The 16,360-nt window shown below is 40.8% G+C and overlaps 1 protein-coding gene across 1 annotated transcript in view; it reads left to right on the top strand.

Annotated features, from left to right (window-relative positions):
• The window catches only part of SNX7 (sorting nexin 7), a 109,981-nt gene that overhangs the window by 55,108 nt on the left and 38,513 nt on the right, over positions 1-16,360 (top strand). The window contains exons 3-4 of the mRNA XM_083157060.1: positions 7,725-7,835; positions 10,041-10,205. Of these exons, the coding sequence (XP_083013186.1) occupies positions 7,725-7,835; positions 10,041-10,205 (276 nt within the window). The remainder of the gene's footprint in view (positions 1-7,724; positions 7,836-10,040; positions 10,206-16,360) is intronic.

Below are 16,360 nucleotides of genomic sequence, written 5' to 3' on the forward strand. Positions count from 1 at the left end.
CCTTCCTGGATAAAGGTTATCACCTCTATGTGGATAACTTTTACACTAGCATCCCCCTGTTTAAGGCCCTTGGTTCAAGAGGTACAGCAGCTTGCGGTACTGTGCGCAAGAACCAAAGAGGCCTCCCAAAAACGCACATTGCCCAAGTAATGAGAAGGGGTGAAAGCAGGGGAATATGCACCGAAAATATGTTGTTGGTCAAATATAAGGACAAGAGGGATGTCCTTATACTGACAACAATTCACGGAGACAGTACCACCTCCGTCCCTGTACGAGGTACCAGTACCCACACCTCCAAACCTAATTGTATCCTGGATTACAATAGGTACATGGGCGGAGTGGATCTTTCAGATCAGGTACTGAAGCCGTACAGTGCCCTGCGGAAAACAAAAATCTGGTACAAGAAGGTGGCCGTGTATATCATCCAGATGGCACTGTATAACGCTTACGTGCTATTCCGTTCTACCGGCCAGAGGGGGACATTTATGCACTTTCAAGAGGAAGTCATAAAGGGCCTAATATTTGGGAACCAGCAGGCAGAGGGCCCCAGTACTTCTAGTACTGGCCCCCGTATTGTACCAGGGCAGCATTTTCCTGATGAAATCCCCTCCACTGGAAAAAAGGGCAGGACACAAAAAAGGTGCAAAGTTTGCTATAAAAAGGGAATAAGAAAGCAAACTATTTTCCAGTGTGACACTTGCCCCGACAAACCCGGCCTATGTATAAAGGAGTGTTTTAAAATATACCACACATCTATGGAATATTAGGTTCATCATTTCACCGTGCTTCGGGGGTCTTGCTAATGCCACATAGCACCCACCATTCATTCCACCAGAATCTGAGCCGCAAAATCCAAAAATCACTCCTTCCCTTCTGAGTCCTGCCATGCACCCAACTGGTATTTTTTGGTCACATGTGAGGCATTGCCGTACTCGGGAGATATTGGGGCACAGATTTTGGGGTGCTTTTTCTCCTTCATTCCTTGTGAAAATGAAAAATTTTGAGCCAGAACTGCATTTTTGTGTAAAAAAATGTAATTTTTCATGTTCACTGCCCAGTTTTATCAAAATTGGTGAAACCCCTGGGGGTTTGAAATGTACACTATACCCCTAGATGAATTCCCTGAGGGGTGTAGTTTGCAAAATGGGGTCACTTGTGGGGGGGGTCCACTGTATTGGTGCTTGGGGGGTCTTGCTAATGCGACATAGCACCCACCATCATTCCACCAGAATTTGTGCTGCAAACTCCAAATATCACTCCTTCCCTTCTGAGTCCTGCCACTTTTTGGTCACACATGAGGCATTGCCGTACTCGGGAGAAATTGGGGCACAGATTTTGGGGTGCTTTTTCTCCTTCATACCTTCTGAAAATGAAATATTTTGAGCCAGAACTGCATTTTTGTGTAAAAAAATGTAATTTTTCATTTTCACTGCCCACTTGTATCAAAATTGGTGAAACCCCTGGGGGTTTGAAATGTACACTATACCCCTAGATGAATTCCCTGAGGGGTGTAGTTTGCAAAATGGGGTGACTTGTGGGGGGGTTCCACTGTATTGGTGCAACATAGCACCCACCATTCATTCCACCAGAATCTGTGCTGCAAAATCCAAAAATCACTCCTTCCCTTCTGAGTCCTGCCATGCACCCAACTGGTATTTTTTGGTCACATGTGAGGCATTGCCGTACTCGGGAGAAATTGGGGCACAGATTTTGGGGTGCTTTTTCTCCTTCATACCTTCTGAAAATGAAAAATTTTGAGCCAGAACTGCATTTTTGTGTAAAAAATGTAATTTTTCTTTTTCACTGCCCACTTGTATCAAAATTGGTGAAACCCCTGGGGGTTTTAAATGTACACTATACCCCTAGATGAATTCCCTGAGGGGTGTAGTTTGCAAAATGGGGTCACTTGTGGGGGGGTTCTACTGTATTGGTGCTTGGGGGGTCTTGCTAATGCGACATAGCACCCACCAAAATTCCACCAGAATCTGAGCTGCAAAATCCAAAAATCACTCCTTCCCTTTTGAGTCCTGCCATGCACCCAACTGGTATTTTTTGGTCACATGTGAGGCATTGCCGTACTCGGGAGAAATTGGGGCACAGATTTTGGGGTGCTTTTTCTCCTTCATATCTTCTGAAAATGAAAAATTTTGAGCCAGAACTGCATTTTTGTGTAAAAAATGTAATTTTTCATGTTCACTGCCCACTTGTATCAAAATTGGTGAAACCCCTGGGGGTTTTAAATGTACACTATACCCCTAGATGAATTCCCTGAGGGGTGTAGTTTGCAAAATGGGGTGACTTGTGGGGGGGTTCCACTGTATTGGTGCTTGGGGGGTCTTGCTAATGCGACATAGCACCCACCAAAATTCCACCAGAATCTGAGCCGCAAAATCCAAAAATCACTCCTTCCGTTCTGAGTCCTGCCATGCACCCAACTGGTATTTTTTGGTCACATGTGAGGCATTGCCGTACTCGGAAGAAATTGGGGCACATATTTTGGGGTGCTTTTTCTCCTTCATACCTTCTGAAAATGAAAAATTGTGAGCCAGAACTGCATTTTTGTGTAAAAAAATGTAATTTTTCATTTTCACTGCCCACTTGTATCAAAATTGGTGAAACCCCTGGGGGTTTGAAATGTACACTATACCCCTAGATGAATTCCCTGAGGGGTGTACTTTGCAAAATGGGGTGACTTGTGGGGGGGTTCCACTGTATTGGTGCAACATAGCACCCACCATTCATTCCACCAGAATGTGTGCTGCAAAATCCAAAAATCACTCCTTCCGTTCTGAGTCCTGCCATGCACCCAACTGGTATTTTTTGGTCACATGTGAGGCATTGCCGTACTCGGGAGAAATTGGGGCACAGATTTTGGGGTGCTTTTTCTCCTTCATACCTTCTGAAAATGAAAAATTTTGAGCCAGAACTGCATTTTTGTGTAAAAAAATGTAATTTTTCATTTTCACTGCCCACTTGTATCAAAATTGGTGAAACCCCTGGGGGTTTGAAATGTACACTATACCCCTAGATGAATTCCCTGAGGGGTGTAGTTTGCAAAATGGGGTGACTTGTGGGGGGGTTCCACTGTATTGGTGCTTGGGGGGTCTTGCTAATGCGACATAGCACCCACCAAAATTCCACCAGAATCTGAGCTGCAAAATCCAAAAATCACTCCTTCCCTTCTGAGTCCTGCCATGCACCCAACTGGTATTTTTTGGTCACATGTGAGGCATTGCCGTACTCGGGAGAAATTGGGGCACAGATTTTGGGGTGCTTTTTCTCCTTCATACCTTCTGAAAATGAAAAATTTTGAGCCAGAACTGCATTTTTGTGTAAAAAATGTAATTTTTCTTTTTCACTGCCCACTTGTATCAAAATTGGTGAAACCCCTGGGGGTTTTAAATGTACACTATACCCCTAGATGAATTCCCTGAGGGTGTAGTTTTCAAAATGGGGTGACTTGTGGGGGGGTTCCACTGTATTGGTGCTTGGGGGGTCTTGCTAATGCGACATAGCACCCACCAAAATTCCACCAGAATCTGAGCCGCAAAATCCAAAAATCACTCCTTCCGTTCTGAGTCCTGCCATGCACCCAACTGGTATTTTTTGGTCACATGTGAGGCATTGCCGTACTCGGAAGAAATTGGGGCACATATTTTGGGGTGCTTTTTCTCCTTCATACCTTCTGAAAATGAAAAATTGTGAGCCAGAACTGCATTTTTGTGTAAAAAAATGTAATTTTTCATTTTCACTGCCCACTTGTATCAAAATTGGTGAAACCCCTGGGGGTTTGAAATGTACACTATACCCCTAGATGAATTCCCTGAGGGGTGTAGTTTGCAAAATGGGGTGACTTGTGGGGGGGTTCCACTGTATTGGTGCAACATAGCACCCACCATTCATTCCACCAGAATCTGTGCTGCAAAATCCAAAAATCACTCCTTCCCTTCTGAGTCCTGCCATGCACCCAACTGGTATTTTTTGGTCACATGTGAGGCATTGCCGTACTCGGGAGAAATCGGGGCACAGATTTTGGGGTGCTTTTTCTCCTTCATACCTTCTGAAAATGAAAAATTTTGAGCCAGAACTGCATTTTTGTGTAAAAAAATGTAATTTTTCATTTTCACTGCCCACTTGTATCAAAATTGGTGAAACCCCTGGGGGTTTGAAATGTACACTATACCCCTAGATGAATTACCTGAGGGGTGTAGTTTTCAAAATGGGGTGACTTGTGGGGGGGTTCCACTGTATTGGTGCTTGGGGGGTCTTGCTAATGCGACATAGCACCCACCAAAATTCCACCAGAATCTGAGCTGCAAAATCCAAAAATCACTCCTTCCCTTTTGAGTCCTGCCATGCACCCAACTGGTATTTTTTGGTCACATGTGAGGCATTGCCGTACTCGGGAGAAATTGGGGCACAGATTTTGGGGTGCTTTGTCTCCTTCATACCTTCTGAAAATGACAAATTTGGAGCCAGAACTGCATTTTTGTGTAAAAAAAATAATTTTTCATTTTCACTGCCCAGTTGTACCACAATTGGTGAAACCCCTGCGGGTTTGAAATGTACACTATACCCCTAGATGAATTCCCTGAGGGGTGTAGTTTGCAAAATGGGGTCACTTGTGGGGGGGTTCCTAACTTTTAGCATGTTATGGTGCCTAGAAACCTACATGGTGCCTAAAAAATAATCTCATAAAAAGGAGGCTCCAAAATCAAGTAGGTGCTCCTTCTATTATGAAGCCTGTGGTTTGGTCACCGTGCACACTAGGGCCACATATAGGATATTTATGAAAACAAAAGAATTGGGGGAATCAATTTTTAGTCACATTTCTCTAGTAAAATGTACTGTGTTCCTTAGAAAAATGTATTAAAATTGCAAATCTGCAAAAAAAAAGAAATTTTGAAATTTCACCTACACTTTGTTTTAATTCCTGTGAAACACCTAAAGGGTTAACAAACTTCCAAAATGCTGTTTTGAATACTGTGAGGGGTGCAGTTTTTGAAATGGCATCATTTATGGGGGTGTCTCACATACAAGTCCCTCAAAGTCACATCAGAACTGAACTGGTCCCTAAAAAAATCAGTGTTTGAAATTTTCTTGAAAAATTGAGAATTTGCTATTCATATTGTAAGCCTCCTAGTGTCCAAAAAAATTAAAAGGAAGTTGAAATAATGATGTCAACATAAAGTAGACATATGGTCTATGTTAGTTATTCACTATTTTGAGTGGTAAGATTATTTGTCTCACAAGCAGAAAATTTAACATTTTGCAAATCGCTAAATTTTCCATTTTTTCACGATATTTTGGTATTTTTCACAAAAAAACACAGACCGTATCGACGAAAATTTACCACTAACTTGAAGTACAATGTGTCACGAAAAAACAATCTCAAAATCACTGGGATAAGTAAAAGCAAAAAAAAGTTATCCCCACTTAAGTGAGACATGTCAGATTTGAAAAAAAGGGCTCTGTCAGGAACGCAAAAACTGGCTCTGTCAGGAAGGGGTTAAAATGTTTAAATATTTGCCATGTAAGTAATTTTCTGAAGCTCTATAAATCAGTCATCTGCAATAACATCATCTATAGCCATAATCATGACCAACTCTGTTTATCTGGGATATATGTACTGTACACTGTTTCAATTATTTATTTTATATTTCATTAATTACATTTCCTCCAGTGTAATTTATATCCTGCAGAAGATTTGAACCCCTATTATGCATTATACACAAGTGTTGAAAGACCCTTTTTATTTTCTTTAGTAGAATAACCATACTGGATTTAATTATGTTCTATCTCCTGCTAGGATTTCAGCCTTGTCAATGCATTACCAACATAATGAACCTCTTCATTTAAAGCATTTTCTGCCGGCACAATCTGTTTACTGTGCAATATTAGGCTTGGTGCTTAGGCTTTATTTTCAATGCCTTTTATCTCCCTTCTATCTGTGGGTAGGTGAACAAAGGGATGGATAATGTTCTAGAGATCATTGTTCTAGATGCAGTGTAACTGGTACAATGCACATGGCTATTTGAGTGACTGAGTAGGGACAGGAGAAAATCTGTTCTGTCTAGGTTTTTGCATTACTAGCAAGGTCACAGGCTTTTTTTCCTACTTTAATAATATAAATACAAACAGCTTATTTTATTTCCTGAAGATATGAGATTAACTGAAAGTTGCATAAATACTGTACTTCTAAATTGTGCCTACTATAACATCAGTATGAATTTCGAAGGAATTTACTATGAAATGACACCAGCAGTGGTTTGCATCTTCTAAATATAAATCTCATCTACCATTTTACTGTTTGTTTTACATATTTCACAGGATTAGGGAATAGGGGGGCAGATAAATTAAGCCTTAACAAGAGATAAATGCAAGGGTGATGAGGAGAGATACATGTCCAGCCAATCAGCTCCTTACTGACCTTTTTCAAACACAGGCTGTAACATGACAGTTGGCAGGTGATTGGCTGGGCGTTTATCGCTCCTTATCACCCTTGCATTTATCTCTTGTTAAAGCTTAATACATCTGCCCCAGGGAGCATACAGTATTTATAATTACTAGCTAAAAAGAAATGAGATGATAGATTTTCCTTCCTGAAGTCTATTATTGTCACCTATTAGCAAGGGTTTAAAAGATTGGCTAGTCTTCTGTGTCACTTCTCTTAAGGAAACTTCTTCTAAGCTTGGTTAGCGCTGGTACTATAGTGTTCCCTATAAGCTTATTTTGCAGGGTTCCGCACCCTGCCTGTTTTTAAAACCTCAAAATGCACCCTGCCCATTTTGTGTGTGTGGCACTGTGTGCCCTTGCTCTGCCCCCCACTGCCCTGAAATGCTGCTGAGAACTTTTGGTGTATGCCATCATTTGTAATGAGCATTATTGTGTGTGGTATAACGTGTAAGAGACATTAGTGTGTGCCATAATGTGTCATTGTCATTAATGGCCATAATCCTTGTGCAGTGTGCATTTTTTATATATGTCCGCACCCTGCCCTAAAACAAAAATCTTAGAGTGAACACTAAACTATACTACAGTGCAGCTCTTCAAATTGTTTCTTTCCGCCTTACTCCTCTGCAGGAGATGGTCTGGCCTTTGAGGTCTTCTTGGTAGTGTCTAGAAGACCTGTCCAGTACTTCAATCTTTTTGGACCTCCTTCCATACCTTCCTGTCTATCAAATGAAAACCAGAGTACTGAAAGACCTGTGGATCTTTCTCCTTAGTCTACCCTCCTCCTACTCTGTGCAAGTCTTCTATCAAACTGCTGACCCACGTCTTAGTTGCTGCTAAGAGCTTGATTTCACGTAAATGGAAGAACCCTCTTCCGACTTGTCTCTCTACCCTGAAATAACAAATCTGACACATTTTATTGTCACACAATTTTTATTGTCTCCATGAGAGGTTACATGTTCACCCAGGTATCGCCTTATTGTCTTTCTGTTTAAGCCATAAGGGAGGGGATCATATCATCTTGCCAACCTGGCATTTTTTCTTTCATCATAATTTTTTTTTAAATTGCAGTCTTAATGACCCCTTCTGTAGTCATCAGGAGTCTGGACACCTACCCATGTTCTCTTTTCCATCCACCTTACATGTAATCTTAACAATTGACTTGTGAAAATGGCTCTCTGGCATTAGTACTGTATATGTACTTGTTTTACCTTTTGTGAACTTCTATGAGCTTTCTACATAAATAATTAAAAAAAAACTTTTTTTTTCAGACAACTCGCGGTGAGTTTGATTCTAGTGAGTTTGAAGTCAGGAGACGATATCAAGATTTCCTGTGGTTGAAAAGCAGACTTGAAGATGCCCACCCAACCCTAATAATTCCAGTAAGTTATCGTTATAAGGCCATTGATATGAAACACAGCAAGAATATGACTCTTAGTTATATCACTCATAAGAAAAGGTAAATGGTGCTTCAGCCAATCAGCTACTCTCATTTTTAAAACACATGAAAGTTAGGAACTTATTGGCTGGAGCACAAATTATCATTCGTAGAGAGTATTAACAAAAATATCATTCATCGTTAAATCAGCCCCACAGCCTGTAACATGGCAGTTCGACATTTATTGACTGTTACTTCATCTCTCTCCAATTTATATCTCAACAAGGCATAGAACATATTCTCCTATGTGTTAAAAAGAATGAGATTTACATGTGACATTTGTACAAGAATATACATGTCCTGATTCACAGGTGTATGGTAATGGTACTGCTGGCTATGCTAAAAATGCAAAAGCCACAGTAGATGTCTTGTGTAGAAAGATGCACACTGCCGACTTTTCTTTGCCCGAAGAGGCAGCCTCTGATCAACTGCCAGGCCGGCAGACATCCGAGTAAGCCTCAGGTTACTCAGGATGTCCGGCAAAACTGCCACCGGAGCTAGTGAAACTGCCTCTGAGCCCGCAGCCTCAATCTTCAGCAGGTCCAAGAAATTGGACAGCATGACTCCATTTTTCTTTCTTTCAAGAATGCTCCCTGTTGCCATCTCCAAATGCCTGCAGCATCACAATCCTGCTTTAGCTCAGTCATGTCCAAACTATGGCCCTCCAGCTGTTGTGAAAGTGCCATTATGCTTTGCGACAGTTTTGCTATTAGGGAATGCTAAAACTACAGATGGAGCCAGCCTTGTTCTTGCAGGGGCTGGTGAAACTATCGCCAGCCACCAGCTCCCACCAGGGGGCGCATGCAGACGAGACGCTCGCCCGCCGCCTCCCCCGCCGACATGCTACAAACTGCTCCATGCTGCTCTGATTGTATCTTCTAATATAAAAATATATGTTCAGTCAAACAACAATAATAAGAATATGGTTTGCACATCCTTAATTGCAATCCAATAAAACTCCTTTGGGGTCAACATGTGTGTTTTTAGATGTGCAATTAACTAGCCAAAATCACAGTTGGAAGTTGCCAAAAGAGCAGTGGGGGTGCACTGTTGGGAAATGCCACAAGACAAGTGGGGTGCAATCGGAGCTTAAACTTTAGACAAGTTGACCGAAAGAATTACTTGTGTTTGTATTGCTGTGATAGCTGCTATGGGTGGATACTGTATGAAGGAAATCAAAACTCTAATTATGTGTAAACATGTTTTTCATATATTTATTTGTAAATAAATATATACTTATCCCAAACTAGGGTCTTTTCTATAAAATGGTTGATTTTGGTAGCTTGTTGAAATTAATTACACACACACGCACTACTGTATAGTGCGAGTGTGTGTACACATGGAGCCGCTGCCATCCTTGGCTGGCGCTCGCCAGATCACTTTCACTGGTGAGCTCCGGTTTTAGAGACTGGGAAGCACGCACGTCCCAGTATCACGGTGGCTGGGCAGTGTCTCCCTGCCGGTCTCCGCTTCAGGGAGACGCTGCCCAGTTTGGAGGGGGGGGGTCGGGGCAGCGAGGGGGACCGGTGGCGATGGCGGGGATGCAGCGGGGACACCTGCCAAGCTGCGTTGCCACGGGGCATGCGAGAGCCCCTGGCGGCAGCCGGCCGCCGGCGGGGGATGGCGATAGAATCGCCATCCCCTGCAAAGATGTGGCCGGCTACATCTGTAAAATGATAACTAGTTTGAATTGAGTTCAATTAAATACAGAGGAATAATATGGGTTGTCTACAGTATGAAAACAAAAAATAAAACGACTTCTTAGGAGCTACGTGATTTCAGATATCTATAGTTAAAGTACTGCAGAACATGACAGTCATCTGCACTTTTCTATTGTGGGCTGACCTCAGTGTTTCCTAATGGCAGTCCTCAGAGACCCCCTAATAGTCCTTGTATTACAGCTCTCTGTGGATCTTTTAAAATGAGTACACCTGTGCATCAGCTACGAGATCTGTAAAACATGAACCGTTAGTGGTCCCTTAGGACTGCAGTTGTGAAACACAGTATGTTATATTTAGAGACTGGATTTCCACAGGTGACAGTCAGAAGCTAGTCTTTATCCAAAAGAGTATAATAGTATAATTTATATACACTAAAGTTCCTCTTATTATTTTCTGTCTTTTTCTTTTCTCTTCTTTCTTCTCCCAAGCCGTTACCAGAGAAGTTCATAGTTAAAGGAATGGTGGAACGATTTAATGATGATTTCATTGAGACCCGTAGAAAAGCATTGCATAAATTCTTGAATAGAATAGCTGATCATCCAACATTAACTTTTAATGAAGACTTCAAGATTTTCCTTACTGCTCAAGCATGGGTAAGAACTAACGTAATAGTTTTAAAACCTATTTAGCCTAAATATTTGTTAGTTTAATGGACCAAGTTTTACTTCTGCATAAGTGGCTTCCATTAAAATTTTAAATCATTAATCACTTCTTTCCAGGAAATATAAAACTGGGCTTTAAAGTCTTTTGCTGACAGCATTAATGTATCCCTTGTTTTACCCCACCGCCACCTACTTAATCTGGCCATTTTTTTTTTAGAATTTACAACCGGTATTTCTTCATAAAATTGCATTGAGTTGTACTTACAATTTATTTATAGGTCATCCTTTTCATAATGCTTCCCTTGCTATTATACCAGCTTAATTCTCCATGGTATTCGGTTGATAGGTCGAATGTCGACCTATCAACCGAATACCATGGAGAACTAAAGGTTGACCAAAGTAAAAGTTTGACATGAGTTTTTTTGGACTTTTTCCATACTGCAACATCCATTGGAAACCGTAAAGTTTGAAGCATTGCAAGCATATATGCTATAATAATTGAGATTCCATGTCAACAAGTGTCACAAAACCCCCCCCCCTCATATCGACCTTTTCATGCGTCAACCTTTTGGCCAATATCGACTTTTTGGTGTTGACCTATTGACTCGACCTAGATGTTGTAGACCTTTCCATTCACACCATTCCTCAATTGTACTCTGGTATGTGTGATGCAAATTTAATTTTATTACAAAAATATAAGATTAGTTTGATGGAATCAACAAAAAATTATTCTTTCATCTTTCCTCATAAAAAAAGCTATGCAGGAAAAGGAAAATTCATGTGCACATTCTAAGCACTAAGAATACTGATAGTCAAAACAATTATGATAAGCTCTATAATTAACATTTAGCTTAAATGAGATTCTTAGCACGTTTGTCCAAAAATGCATGGCCATCTGCCACTTCAAGATAGCATTTCTAATATTAACACAATGGGCAGTATTCAATGAGCATTTTGGCGATGTGCAGCGAATCCTGTTTAGGATTCGCTGCACATTCGCCACTGCTCGCCGCGTTCCGGAGCTTAGCCGGCTCCAGTATTCAACGAGTCAGGGGCTCGCTGCCCCTGACCGGCGAATTTTAACTCCTGCGGCGAATGCCGCAGGGAGCCTGAGGATGGCGGCAGGCAGGGAGATGGAAGTCTCCCTGCCTGCCCCAGAACGTTTGTGGGGGGGAGGTGGGCTCCCTGGGTGCCAGGCAGCCCCCCGGGGGTGCCAGCAGGGGACCGGGTATATTCACTACACCCGATCATGCATATGTAATGATTGGGTGAAGTGAATATATGAATATCTAATGAGCGGCTCGGCTCCGGCCCCCTGCTGGCTGGTCTGTGTAAAAAAAAAAAAAAAAAAATATATATATATATATTTTTTTTTTTTTATTAAATATATATTCATGTGCTTACAGCACATGAATAAAAATAGCATGCCCCTCCTCAGAATAAAATTCCTGATTTTTTTACAACAAATGTAAAAAACAAAACACTTTATTTTAAAAGTTCACATTCCACTTCACCATAAAAAGATAGCAATTGCTACTCGGTGAATCATGGCGAAAAAACCTTGAAATGTATTCGCCATCTGGTCATTGAATAGGGTGATTCACCGTTTTAGTCAAAAATTCGCCTTACAGCACAAAATCGCCATAAAAACCTGGCGAATCAGCCTCATTGAATACCGCCCATTATGTCAATTTATCAAGGACTTGCCATAATAGTGCACATCCTAATACACTATTCCCCCCTAATATCGCAATTATAACCCAGTTATTGCCAGGTTGCTGCCTGGGCAAAATGTGTCAAGACGCAGTATTAAAAGCACCAAACCTAATAACCCGGTCAACCAACCCAGGTTATAAGAATGGTTAAACGCTGGTTGCCCTATGTATAATGGGTGACCCGGGTTTAGTGTAAAAGTGTCAGAGCTGGGTCAGACCCGGAATCAAGATCCTGGGTCTGACCTGGAATTGGGATGTAAAAGCAGTATACTGTAAGTAGACAAAAGTGATTGGACAACCCCATGCAAGAGAAATGGTGTGCTCCTGCAGCAGACACGGGTTCAACATTTTTCAAATCAGTTGGACATGTTTGGCGATTGCCAGCATGTCTTGACTGTCAGTGTACAGTAGATATAGTAAAGTATTGAGGTGGTGGAAATATGTTGTGAGGCTGTTCATCTGATTTTACATAAATTTGGTAACATGGAGGGACTACTCAACTCAGGGAAAAGATCGTAATCCCATTGAGTACCTCTCAAATGAATTGGAGTGATGGAGTTCTAGGGTGACTTCACATCCTTTAGTGTCACATTTTGTCTGCACCTACAAAGTACTGCTTTATATAAAATCTTGTTGATCTATATGCAGTCAGTGTCCAATCCCTTTTGTCAACATAATATGTATACAGCAATGCAGGAACTGTACTGATAAATATCACCTAAGGCCAGATGAGTAGGGTACTAGGAGTGTCTACCTTCAAATGTACTTTCTATACACAAATACAGTGGAAAGAAGATGGTTGTGTAGGCTCTGACTGCACACCCTAATTTTTAATATAATAAAAGATGCTGGCACATCGAAATAAAAGGGAGAGAAGTTTTATAACCAAAAAATGCATCTTTAATCCTTTGAGAGATGCGCAAAATAGCTGCTGAAAATACCAACATCTCTCTGAGAGATGTGCAAGATATTGGCTAAAAATGCCAGTGATGCTCACATTTGTTATATAAATTACATTATAAATGTTTCAAAAAGATTGCATTTCCTATATAAGGTAACATTACAGGTCATTATGATGAATAAAAATAAGTGCTTGGCAATTTTGCCACCAAATTTGACATTCTCTTGGCATTCAAAGGGTTAAAGTACGTCAAAATCACCTTAGATTTGTTGAGTTTACTTAAAAATGTGGATTGTTTCCATATTATTAAAATATAGGTACACTGATTTAAAAATATAAAGTATTTAAAATAAATTCAATACATTGTGATATAAAAAATTTAATTGTAAGCAAGTATTAAGATAGAATTCCTTTATTCGTCTCTCAATGGAGAAATTTTAAAATTTTCAAATACACTACAGAATTGTTTGTTGTATTTGTGACTACTGTAAGTAACTGGTTTCCATACTTTATATAACATTTATCAATGGTGATTCACACCCAAACAGATTAAATATGTCTTGGCCATAATACAATGGTTAAATACTATAGATCTGGGGTAGCCAACTCTAGTCCTCGAGAGCTACCAACAGTGCATGTTTTACAGGTCTCCTCACAGAATCACAAGTGAGCTAATTAGCTCCATCTGTGTATCTTTTAAAATGTGTCAGTGATTAATGAGTGCAGCTGTGCAGCAGCTAGGTTGTCTGGAAAATGTGAACTGTTGGTAGCTCTCGAGGGCTAGGGTTGGCTACCACTGCTATAGATAATCTATAGAGGGGACTGATGAAGTGAAGTAAATTATGCCCCACGATCTCTGCTCAGCCAATTTTATAAATAAAACATCAATAATTAGAGCAACTATGGAGATCATCTGAAGTGCAGTTTGCAAGCCTTCACTGGTGTGCTCTAGAATTGGTAAATGTGTCTTCCTTACTAAAGTGACATTGGGCCTTATTTTGGTTCATTCTTTCTGACAAAATCCTTCTTAGATGGACAAAACCATGTGCACTGCAGGGGGGGCAGATGTAACATGTGCAGAGAGAATTAGATTTGGGTGAGTAATTTTGTTTCTGTGCAGGGAAAATACTGACTGCTTTATTTTTACACTGCAATATAGATCTCACTTTGAAGTAAAACCCCACCCAAATCTAATTCTCTCTGCACAAGTAACACCTGCCCCACCTGCAGTGCACATGGTTTTGCCCATCTAAGAAGGATTTTGTCAGAAAGAATGAACCAAAATAAGGCCCATTGTTCTTAGTTTGGAAGTACAGTACAGTACAGCTGCAATTACAGCTGGTTCAAGCATCCTCTTATGTTACATTTGCGATTGCTTACGTATATAATAATATGCAATTTTTGGGAAAAGTATTGTCCAACCATTAGCGCTACCCTTAGTTTTCTCAAGGTGCCCACCACAATTTTACAAGAAAAATAAATGAAGATACATGACCTAATGCATAGGTTCCCAGAAAATCAGTGGTCCACAGGACAATTGGCTTTGGACCTGAACAATACAAAATCGTCTCCAAACACCCTCAACCAAGAGATATTGGTGATTGGAGACAATACAGACAATAATTGGTGCAATACGTCTGATACAAACACAAAATAATTTATTCCTAAAAATACACTCACAAACAAGAGAGGTATATAAAGCATAAAATGATCCCACAGGGCAAATGCTGCTGGGCTTATCCAAGTATCCCTCCTTCTCACCCACGATGTTACCAGGGAGCAGGGGTTGGTCAAATCCAGATGCCGGCTCAGGATGCACCAACCTTGGAGAGGATGACAGCAGCAAGATCCAAAGCGGGGGCTCACACACTTAACTCGTTTCAGACTGCTTGGTCCTTCATCAGAAGTGTGTTGCTAATGTGTCCTGAGTCCATATTTATACCCATATTCATTTGTAGTAATATCCGGTAACTCTGCACAGCTGAGTACGGAGGTTCACGCCGCACTCCGTGTCTCAGCGTATCCCGGAAGCGGAAGTGCATCATCTGACGCTCCCGGAAGTCCTTTGCGGCCCATTCATGCGTTCCACAGCTCCGTGGAACCCTGAAGTGGGCATCTGTTTTAGGAATATGAGTGCTGTCCATAGGATTATATTCTGGCACTAAATTACAGTATTAATGATACATAAAGTGCATTAGTGCTGAGCAATATGGGAGACACAGATAAGAAAAATACATCAAGATATAAAATCATCAGATAAAAATAAGATTAAAATAATTAACAGTAAAAAGTACCATAGCAGCAAGATTTTAAGTTAAAAAACATTTTAATTCAAAATCACTATTTAGGCCTCTGGGGATTAAGGATGTCAATTTGTATATCCATTTTATTTCAGCTTGAGACAAGCGTTTCTCTAAGTCCCTGCTTCTTACTTTTGGTAAAATTTGTTGGATTCCCCAGAAGCCTATAATAGCGCATTCTTTCTTGTTATGTATCTCTTTAAAATGTGACAAAACGGAGTGCGTTTCCACACCTTTTCTTATATTATATATGTGCTCTGCCAAACTAACTTTCAAGTTCCTTGTTGTTTTACCTATATAAAGTAGGCACGAGCATTCAATGACATATACAATGTTTTGAGAATTACAAGTAATGAATTCATTAATGTTATAATTTAAAATTCCACGGAGCTGTGGAACGCATGAATGGGCCGCAAAGGACTTCCGGGAGCGTCAGATGACGCACTTCTGCTTCCGGGATACGCTGAGACACGGAGTGCGGCGTGAACCTCCTTACTCAGCTGTGCAGAGTTACCGGATATTACTACAAATGAATATGGGTATAAATATGGACTCAGGACACATTAGCAACACACTTCTGATGAAGGACCAAGTAGTCTGAAACGCGTTAAGTTTCAGCTCACACAGCCACCGCTGTTGATCTTGCTGCTGTCATCCTCTCCAAGGTTGGTGCATCCTGAGCCGGCATCTGGATTTGACCAACCCCTGCTCCCTGGTAACATTGTGGGTGAGAAGGAGGGACACTTGGATAAGCCCAGCAGCATTTTCCCTGTGGGATCATTTTATGCTTTATATACCGCTCTTGTTTGTGAGTGTATTTTTAGGAATAAATTCTTTTGTGTTTATATCAGACATATTGCACCAATTATTGTCTGTATTGTCTCCAATCACCAATATCTCTTGGTTGAGGGTGTTTGGAGACGATTTTTTATTGTTTCAGGTCCAAAGCCAATTGTCCTGTGGACCACTGATTTTCTGGGAACCTATGCATTAGGTCATGTATCCTCATTTATTGTTCTTGTAAAATTGTGGTGTGCACCTTAAGAAAACTAAGGGTAGCGCTAATGGTTGGACAATACTTTTCCCAAAAATTGCCTTTCTGTTGTTGGTGAATGACAAAAACACCAACATTGTCACAACCTAAGCAGCATAACCCTTTGTCTTGCGCTCAGATCTGGGATTCATTTATTTTTCTGACTCGTATCTAATAATAGGCTACAAAACTATTGT

This window comes from Crinia signifera, chromosome 8 (assembly GCF_055691185.1).
Source record: "Crinia signifera chromosome 8, ASM5569118v1, whole genome shotgun sequence".
Taxonomy (NCBI): Eukaryota; Metazoa; Chordata; class Amphibia; order Anura; family Myobatrachidae; genus Crinia; species Crinia signifera.